Source organism: Triplophysa rosa, linkage group LG5 (genome assembly GCF_024868665.1).
Source record: "Triplophysa rosa linkage group LG5, Trosa_1v2, whole genome shotgun sequence".
In the NCBI taxonomy this organism is placed as follows: domain Eukaryota; kingdom Metazoa; phylum Chordata; class Actinopteri; order Cypriniformes; family Nemacheilidae; genus Triplophysa; species Triplophysa rosa.
The window spans coordinates 26,381,694-26,391,809 of NC_079894.1; the positions used below are offsets into that span (position 1 = coordinate 26,381,694).

Below are 10,116 nucleotides of genomic sequence, written 5' to 3' on the forward strand. Positions count from 1 at the left end.
AACTTTTACAATGTTAAAGTGTCTGGTGTTAGTGTACCCTGGACCAGCATATACTATGATATAACATTCAGCACTGAGCAAACCTGATCAAACCCGGTAAGATATTTCTCTTTTTTCCTCTTGCTTTCTTTTTCATTGGTTTCTCATTGTCTTCTTTACAAATGCTTTTGCTTTCATTCTCTCTGTCCCTGCACCTATTGTTGTGGCTTCTCTGTTTTTCACTTGCTTGGCAGCAACATTGTGTCTGTATCAGCGATGTAATGATTAATGGGATTTTCTGCAGCCTCGAATAAGGCGTGTGTTTTGCCAGTGAACCTTCAAGCCATGAGGCAAAAAGGTTCAATTGCAGGGCTTTTAGCAGACCCCTCTTGTTCAGACACAATTTCTAGCTTTTTCTCAGGGGCCACAGTGTCACAGCACTTAGAAAAACCAAGCCCACTGTTTGCTTCTCCCGATGCTGGCAAAGTGTATTGTTTGGTAGCTGGAAACCTCGAGTGATTTAGATGCTATTCTTTCTGCACGCAGATTGTCTGATTGAAAACCCACTGTGACACAATAACAGTGTTGAGGGTCTTGACAGCATGAACGAAGTACAATCAACTGTTAGAAATGAATATTTGACAAACTGAGCATATTTAAAGACATGTAACATCTAGGCCTTTTGTGGTTAGCTTTAAGGCGAAATAGTGTCATAACAGTTCATAATTAACTTAGCAATTATGAATTAGTATATACACACTTAAAATTTCTCTCATTTTCATGAATTCTTACCCGAACCCAGTGTGCATATGTGTATTTTTTTAAAGAAATACCTGACCCGAGGCAGACCTGAAGTGCCTAACCCAGTATTTTTTTTAACCCGACTGTGCATCGACGTCTGTTCAGCCTGCAGCTCTGCACGCACCAGTCAGAACAATTGAGCACCAAAATAAATCCCAGTGGCCTGATGATGATTTCTAAGGATTTGAAGAAAAGAATGGCAACGATCCGTTAGTGTTGACTGTACTGCTATTTACTGCATATCTGGAAAATGGGTCAAAATAAATGAAGCCTGGATGAAGACACAGCATAATGCAGGTTCCCTTTCTGTCGGTCTCTCGACGTTGTGTCGAGCCGACAGATGGGGGTTCGCTGTTGAGAACCTATCAACTTCTGACTAGTTTAGTTTCCTGCATTGCTTCCTGTTTCCTGCATCGCTGCCGGCAGCTTGTTTGTATCAGTGCTCTTATCACTTCGCTCTAATATTAGTGTATTTTATTTTCGTTAATTATTATTGTCGTTGCTAACTTATCCTGATATCTCAATAACCCTGTTCCTGTTATTTACTTGGAAGAGTCTAAACCAAAAGTGATAGTTAACTTAACGCCGTTAGCATAGAAATAGAGTGTTAGCTTGCTTTCTGTTCACACTGTGGAATATCATCTTGCCTCTGGTTTGTCTTGTGTGCTAACTGTTTCTCTTTTTAAGCGAGTATACTACGATCCATCGAGCAACCTTGGTAAGTTGGAATTGCACTTCAAATCCGGTGAGTTATGGCTTCTATTCCTATTATTGTTACTTGCACCTCATGTCATATGTTTAGCTTAGCCTTCTCTGTCAGCTGCGAGGGCTTTATATGCGATAAATGCAGGGAAATAGTTAGGCTGACAGAGAAGATCTTAGAATTAGAGTCTCGCATCCAATCTTTATCTGAGGATAGTAAGAGTTTAACGACGATAGAAAACACTTTGGATGCGAGCAACATTAGCGCACACAGCTCGGTTCCGGTTGAAAATCCTCCGCAGCTGGGAAACTTCGTGACTGTGAGACGGCGTAGTCGCAGGACAAAACATCACTCGACCGTTCCGATTACAGTCTCGAACAGGTTTGCCCCGCTCAGTGACGCACCGACTGAGAAACCTGCTGAAAGTGCCCTAGTTATCGGTGATTCTATTGTTCGGAACGTTAACATAGAGGCACCAGCCACCATAGTCAAATGTTTACCGGGAGCCAGAGCGCCTGACATCAAGTCAAATTTAAATGTGCTGGCTAAGGCTAATCGTAAATTCAGTAAGATTGTCATTCACGTCGGCACAAATGATGTTCGACTCCGTCAATCGGAGATCACAAAAGATAACATTAAAGAGGTGTGTGAGCTCGCAAGCATGATGTCAGACACTGTAATATTCTCTGGCCCCCTCAATGCTTATCGTGGTGATGAGATTTATAGCAGATTATCATCACTAAATGGCTGGTTGTCTGAGTGGTGCCTGCAGAATGATATAGTTTTTATAAATAACTGGAAGAGTTTTGAGGGCAGACCTGACCTGTTGAAACGAGATGGTCTCCATCCCTCCTGGGCTGGGACTTCCATCCTGTCTAGAAATATGGCAAAAAGTCTTAATGCTAATGCTAAAACTTGACTCGCTGGGGCCCAGGTCAGGGAGCAGACAGTATGGCTTAACCAACTGTCTGCTTGCCGTCTCACGTCGCAGAATACACAAAATGTACAACATGTAGTAATCCGTTCTCCCAAACATCACAAAATAGAGACTGTGTCTGTCCCCCGGATTAGCAAACATAAAATAATGCGTAAACCTCTTGAAAGTAATTTAATAAACGTTAAACAAACTAAACATGAACAAAATACAGATAATCAACTGTTACGACTCGGATTGCTAAATATTAGATCTCTCTCTAATAAAGCACTTTTTGTTAACGATATGATAACAGATCATAAAATAGACATGCTCTGTTTGACAGAAACATGGCTAAAACCAGATGATTATATTGCTTTAAATGAATCTGTCCCCCAAGATTATTATTATAAACACGAGCCTCGTCTAAAAGGCAGAGGGGGAGGTGTCGCAGCACTTTACAATAACTCTCTTAGCATTTCCCAGAAGTCGAACTCTAAATATAATTCTTTTGAAGTCATGGTTCTTCATGTTTCAACACCTAATACTAAAGATAAAACACTTTTTAAATTGATTCTAGCTATTGTATATAGGCCTCCAGGGCACCACACAGATTTTATTAAAGAATTTGGTGGGTTCTTATCAGAACTAGTACTGGCCGCAGATAGACTCCTTGTCGTTGGTGACTTTAACATCCACGTAGATAACGTTACAGATGCCTTAGGAATGGCTTTCAAAGACACTCTTAACTCCATGGGCATTAGTCAACATGTGTCAGGACCCACTCACCTTCGTAATCATACTTTAGATTTAATACTGTCTTACGGTATAAATGTGGACGACGTTAAAATCCTTCAGCAGAGTGAAGACATTTCGGATCATTATCTGGTATTATGTTTGCTTCACTGGCCTACGGCTGCAAATAAAACTCATTGTTACAAATATGGTAGAACAATAACTTCAACTACCAAAGATGCGTTTCTCGATAATCTGCCCGAATTGTCTCAAATCATGAGAAATAACGTTGAAGATCTTGACATTACCACTGAAAATTTTAATTCCACCTTCTCGGTAACGCTAGACAAAGTTGCTCCACTACGTTTAAAGAAGATTAAAAATGGCAGCCCCACACCGTGGTATAATGAACACACTCAGGCTCTAAAGAAAGCGGCCCGAAAAATGGAGCGCAACTTTAAGAAAACTAAATTAGAGGTATTTCGTACAGCATGGAAGGATAGTATTCGAAAATACAGGAAAGCCCTAATAACTTCTAGATCCGCCTACTTTTCATCACTAATAGAAGAAAACCAGCACAATCCTAGGTTTTTATTTAACACGGTGGCTAAATTAACAAAAAATAAATCGTCAGTGACTTCTGATCCTGTATATCAGCATAGCAGTGATGAATTTATGAACTACTTCACATATAAAATCCAAGATATTAGAGAAAAAATTATAACAATGCAATCAGAAGTGAAACCCGCTGAACAAACTAACTACAGCGCCCTTAAGGAGAAAATGCAATTATTTTATACCGTAGATCAAGATGAGCTGTCTAAAATTATTAGATCATCTAAATCAACAACATGCATACTAGACCCTATACCTACAAATCTACTGAAAGAGATGCTCCCAGAAATTATAGATCCTCTTCTTGGTATTATTAACTCATCTCTGACATTAGGACATGTGCCTAAAGCATATAAGGTGGCTGTTATAAGGCCCCTTGTCAAAAAACCCCAACTCGACCCTAGAGAACTAAGGAACTACAGGCCTATATCGAATCTACCTTTCATATCTAAAGTTCTGGAAAAAGTAGTTTCAACTCAATTATGCTCCTTCCTCCAAAGGAATGACATCAATGAAGAATTCCAGTCTGGATTTAGAGCATGTCACAGTACAGAGACTGCTTTGATCAGAGTTACAAATGATCTGCTATTGGCGTCTGACCGAGGTTGTATCTCGTTATTGGTGCTGCTAGACCTTAGTGCTGCATTCGATACCATTGACCACAGCACACTCCTACATAGACTCGAAAATTATGTCGGCATTAAGGGAATAGCTTTGAAATGGTTTAAATCTTATTTATCCGACCGTTTTCAATTTGTAGCAATAAACAATGAGGTGTCACGCAAATCGCAAGTCCAGTACGGTGTACCACAGGGCTCAGTCTTAGGGCCTCTGCTCTTCGCATTATACATGCTACCTCTAGGAGATATAATAAAGCGACACGGAGTTAGCTTTCACTGTTATGCTGATGATACTCAACTTTATATTTCCTCGAAGCCTCATGAAACACAGCAGTTCCATCGAATAATGGAATGCATAGTCGATATAAAAAACTGGATGAGTAACAACTTTTTATTACTGAACTCGGACAAAACGGAAGTGTTACTTATTGGACCGAAAACTGCTATAAGTAACAACCAAGAATACTGTTTAACTATTGACGGATGTTCCATAAAACCCTCGTCGTCAGCAAAGAATCTTGGCGTTCTATTCGATAGTAATCTGTCATTTGAGAGCCACGTCGCCAACACCTGTAAAATTGCGTTTTTCCATCTTAAGAATATATCTAAACTACGTCATATGCTGTCAATCTCAGATGCAGAGAAGTTAATTCATGCATTCATGACATCAAGACTAGATTACTGTAATGCACTGTTAGGTGGTTGCCCTGCAGGCTTATTACAAAAACTCCAATTGGTCCAAAACGCGGCAGCTCGAGTTCTTACACGTACAAAAAAGTATGAACATATTAGCCCGGTTCTGTCAACCTTGCACTGGTTACCTATAAAGCATCGCGTTAACTTTAAAATCTTGCTTATTACCTATAAAGCCTTACATGGTTTAGCTCCTCAGTACTTGAATGAACTCCTTTTGTATTACAGTCCTTCACGTGCATTACGCTCTCAGGCGTCCTGTCAGTTGGTAATACCTAGAATTTCAAAATCAAGTGCAGGTGGTAGATCCTTTTCCTATCTAGCGCCTAAACTTTGGAATAGTCTTCCCTGCACTGTCCGGGAGGCAGACACACTCTGTCAGTTTAAATCTAGACTAAAGACGCATCTTTTTAATCTTGCATACACTACTCTTCCATAATATAAATCTTCAGAGGGTTTAGGCTGCATTAGTTAGATCAACCGGAACCAAAAACACAACTGATGTACTTGTTGCATCAAAGAGTACAGAACAGTACTCTACTCTCAGCCAGTCTTGTCTCATTGTTCCAAGGTTACCACAGCGAGCAGGATGCAGTTCATGGCCTGACCTGATGGTAGAGCGGAGAATGGGAAGTGGGGACCTGACAAGAGCTGAGATGATAGAGCTGGATAAAGAAGGACGCGGTCTCTTGACATGTCTTCACCACAAAATTTCAAATGCTATTAGATTATTAATGATAATCTTAAACTATAATTTATTTTATTATTAAGTTTATTTATTTTATTTAGCCTTGTTGTGCAAGTTCTCTGGAGCTTGTGCAGAGGCAGCAGCTTTTGCCAGAGGGGAACTGGAATCCCCTGGTTGGGCCTGGGTTCTCCTGAGGTTTTTTTTCTCGATTAGAGTTTTGGGTTCCTCGCCACCGTTTGCATACTGTTTTTGCACTATCTGCCTGACCGGGGGGGCTGCTTTAGAATCTTAAAGTTTTACTTAATTAATATTGCATATAGGAATTTATTATCTGTTATATTTGACCTGTGCTTCTCTCTCCTTTATCCTAAATGTGTGCTCTCACTGAGCGTGTGTGTGTGTGCGTACTTGTCTGTGTACGTACGTGTGTGTGTGTGTGTCTCTGTGTCTGTGTGTGTTGGTGTGTGTGCGTGTTGTGTGTGTGGAGTGTTTTGTGTGTGGGTGTGTCTGTCTTCTGTGTTTTCAACCTTTTCTTGTTTTTGCAGGTACAACTTTGATTGTTTTGCTTGTAGTCAATGTGTCTCATGTACAGCTGCTTTGTAACAATGAAAATTGTAAAAGCGCTATATAAATAAAGTTGAGTTGAGAGTTGAGTTGAGAAAAGGCCAATGAAATTGGTGAATGAAATTTGCATGCCGGACTCCGCCCCCGGATATCCGGGTATAAAAGGGAGACGGCGTGCTGCATTCATTCACCTTTTGTTCTTCGGAGCCTTCACACTGATTGACTTCAAGACTTCAAACTCTACGTCGAATTACTGCTGGAATCTTACGACGTGGTGCAGCGGACGGACCCTTCCTGCAGCAACTTCCCCTGGGCGTCTCGGCAGTGCCAGGAGTGTTCGACTGTTTTTCCTAAAAGAGCAAATTTCTCCAGCGTGGCATGTCCCGCTGTTCTCATGGGTGCAACACACTCATCGAGGAGGGGGACGGACACGGTGTCTGCTTCCAGTACGCTGGGGCAGACGTTGTGGTTATGTCCTGCCCGCACTGCGAGAGGTTGACGATTCAGGCGTTGCGTCAAAGGTGGCTGTGTTCCCACGGGACTCAGCCACCACCTTGTTTGCTCCCCGTTCCGTGACGGCAGGACTACGGCCCTGCCGCCCGCTACGGCAAGCAGTGAGGGTGATATGAGGATTACTGTGAGCGTTAATCCGCCAGCCACTGGCTCATGGACCGTTCGCACCTCGTCTAGCTCGTCTGACCGTTCCCCAGGAGACAGTCCCACTGTCTTGTTCCTCAAACCACGTATTCGGACACGATGCGTGGTGATGAGATGTCTCTTGCAGCAACGGGGGGTGACGTACTGCCATCCGACTCCGACGATTCCTCAGGCTCCCTCCCTCGGGGGGTCGTGCCCAGGAAGAGGCGAAAGTCGAAATATCAGCCATGCTTTCCTGGACCGGCGTGAACATTGGGTTGCAGTGCCTGCACTGCCTTTCCCAGCGCTCACGGCTGGTTACATGGTGACTCAGGTTTGAGGGCCGCGCCCACCCCCAGTGCCGTGTTTACCGGAAGTGCATGAAGAACTTAGTAAGACCTGGAACGCCCCTTTCCGGCACGTTCACGTCAAACAAGTTCTGTCACCCTCTTTTCCATCGAGGGTGAGGCAGCTAGAGGATACATCGATGTCCCCCAGGTGGAGCATGCCGCCGCGGTGCACTCGTGCCCGAAGGCGGCGGCCACCTGGGGGGCTCGACCTAGGCTCCCGTTCAAAGCATGGAGGGCATCTCTGGTGTCGAGAGCTTACATTGCTGTGGGCCAAGCTGCCTCCTCTCTCCACGCTATGGCTCTTGCCAGGCCAAGGCATTGAGAGAGCTCCGCGAGGGTAAGACCGACCCAGCGCTTATGCAGGAACTCCGCGCCGCCACCGACCTCGCTCTATGAGCGACCAAAGGTGACCGCGCGGGCCCTGGGTCGGGCGATGTCCACACTTGTGGTCCATGAGAGACACCTCTGGCCGAACAAGGGGCACGTTATGGCATACCAGGCAGACCCCTGGAACTTCCATGTCTGGACGGGACGAGGAGATCCTGAGTGGCCCACCCCCGGGGGTTGGGACACCACTCAGACTAGGGCCTCGGCCACTAGGCAGCTATACGCCCATAAGTGGTGCCTCTTCTCGTCCTGGTGCTCTTCTCTAAGAGAAGGCCCACAGAGTTGCTTGATCGGGAGCGTGCTGTCCCTTCCTCAAGCGAGACTGGAGAGTAACCTCTCCCCCCTCCACACTGGGAGTGTATGTAGCCGCTACGGCCGCTCATCACGACCCAGTTGCTAGGAAGCCTCTGGGACAGCATAACCTGGTCATTAGGTTCCTAAGGGGGCGCGAGAAGGCTACCGCCTCATCCGCGCTCCATACCCTCTTGCGACCTAGGTGACGGGCCTCAAGAGCCCCCCCCTTCGAGCCCCTCGGAGCTGCCGCTCTTTCTCACCTCACGATAAAGACGGCTCTCCTGATGGCGCTCACCTCCAAGAGGGTAGGGGACCTACAAGCACCATCCTTGTCCACAGGTTGCCAAGAACTCTGGCCCGGTGATTCTCACTTTATCCTGAGACCCCGGCCTGGCTACGTGCCCAAAGTTCCCACCACTACCCCGAGAGACCAGGTGGTGAACCTGCAGGCGCTCCCCACCGGGGAGGAAGACCCAACCCCGTCCGTGTTGTGTACAGTATGTGCACTGCGCCTCTACTTGGACCGCACGCAGAGCTTCAGAAGCTCTGAGCAGCTCTTGTCTGTTCTGGAGGTCAGCAGAAGGGGACGGCTGTCTCCAAACAGACGTGACGCACTGGATCGTGGATGCCATTGCTACGGCATACCGATCTCAAGATCGCCCCTGCCCGTTAGGAGTGAGGCACACTACTCATGGGCACTGGCTCAGGGCGCCTCTCTGGCAGACATCTCCAGAGCTGCGGGTTGGGCTACGCCCAACACCTTCGCGAGGTTCTAATACCTACGTGTGGAACCGGTGTCAGCCCGCGTCCTGCAGGGCAACGTGTAGGACCGGCAGCCGGTAGGGAGTAAGCCTGCGAAAGCCCTTCCCCCTTCCTCTAGGGGGATCAGCGGCTATTACGCCTCCCTTCTTTCCCCACTGGGTAAAGAACAGGCATTCCATCCATCACTTAGCACCCTCCTGGGGTCAGGCTGGGCAGAGCAGCCCTGCCTCCTTAGGCCGGGGAACAGTTGAGTTATCTAACACACAGCTCTAACCGGACCTAGTGCTCCAGACGTGGTAACCAATACCACGGTAACCAATTATACCCGGATATCCGGGGGCGGAGTCCAGCATGCAAATTTCATTCGCCAATTTCATTGGCCTTTTCTAAACTAGTCAGAAGTTGATAGGTTCTCAAGAGCGAACCCCATCTGTCGGCTCCACACAACGTCTCGTTCCCTCCATCAGGAAACTGAGGTTACATCCGTAACCAAGACGTTTTTATACGGGTCAGTTCAGGTCCATTCGACAGAACGCATCTATTTTAAATTATCTGAGACCTGAGGCCAATAATATCAGAGCTGACCCGTGTCTGAGGCAATCGTCAAAGTTTTAGACCCAAACCCACTTGGGTCTCAGGTCGGATCTCGGATTTTCTAAGAGGACCCATGAAGACCTCTACCGTGAAGTTCCTCTGTAGCTTTATGCAGGTCAGATACACATTGTTCGCCAATGAAGACCTTAATCGGGCATTATGAAAAAGTGTTACGCAGTTGATATAGGTAACAGCCATGAGATTGCAGTGACTTGACATGCAGGGACTAGACTAGACTGGATTGGACAAACGACAATGGGCCAATACTGGACAGCAAACTCAAAGAGATTAAATATTCTTTTCATGGCTGAGAGTATCTCAAGACAAACCACAGAGAAAACTTTTATACACATGTATAAGATTATGATCTTAACTTTGTCTTTATCTTTCTCTGTCTCACATCTTGTGTTTAAAACATATTTGTCATGCATATACAATAAAAAAAAATGTCTTGCAAGAAAAATAACCTAAATATTTCTCACTTTGAAAATGTGGTCTAGGAATCAAGAAAAGCGGGTTTGAAACAGATGGAAACATCCACAATCAACACAGAATGGCTTTCTCCATAGATTTGTGAATCCAGCAGGATACTAAGAAGAAAACTGCCATATTTTCAAGTTGAAATTCTATTCTATTTATATATTATATACATTATATATTATTTTGTTATTTTACAGCCTTATTCCAAAATGGATAAAATTCTTTATTTTCCTCAAAATTCTACAAACAATACCCCATAATGACAACGTAAAAGATGTTTGTTCGAAATCTTTGCATATTTA

General features: G+C 44.9%; 1 protein-coding gene across 1 annotated transcript; it reads left to right on the top strand.

Annotated features, from left to right (window-relative positions):
- The first annotated feature begins 1,174 nt into the window (after window positions 1-1,174).
- On the top strand, window positions 1,175-6,401 carry LOC130554617 (uncharacterized). The gene has a single exon (XM_057334392.1). It carries the CDS (start codon window positions 1,533-1,535, stop codon window positions 2,400-2,402), a length of 870 nt encoding a protein of 289 aa, XP_057190375.1. The 5' UTR covers window positions 1,175-1,532; the 3' UTR covers window positions 2,403-6,401.
- The last annotated feature ends 3,715 nt before the right edge of the window (window positions 6,402-10,116 follow it).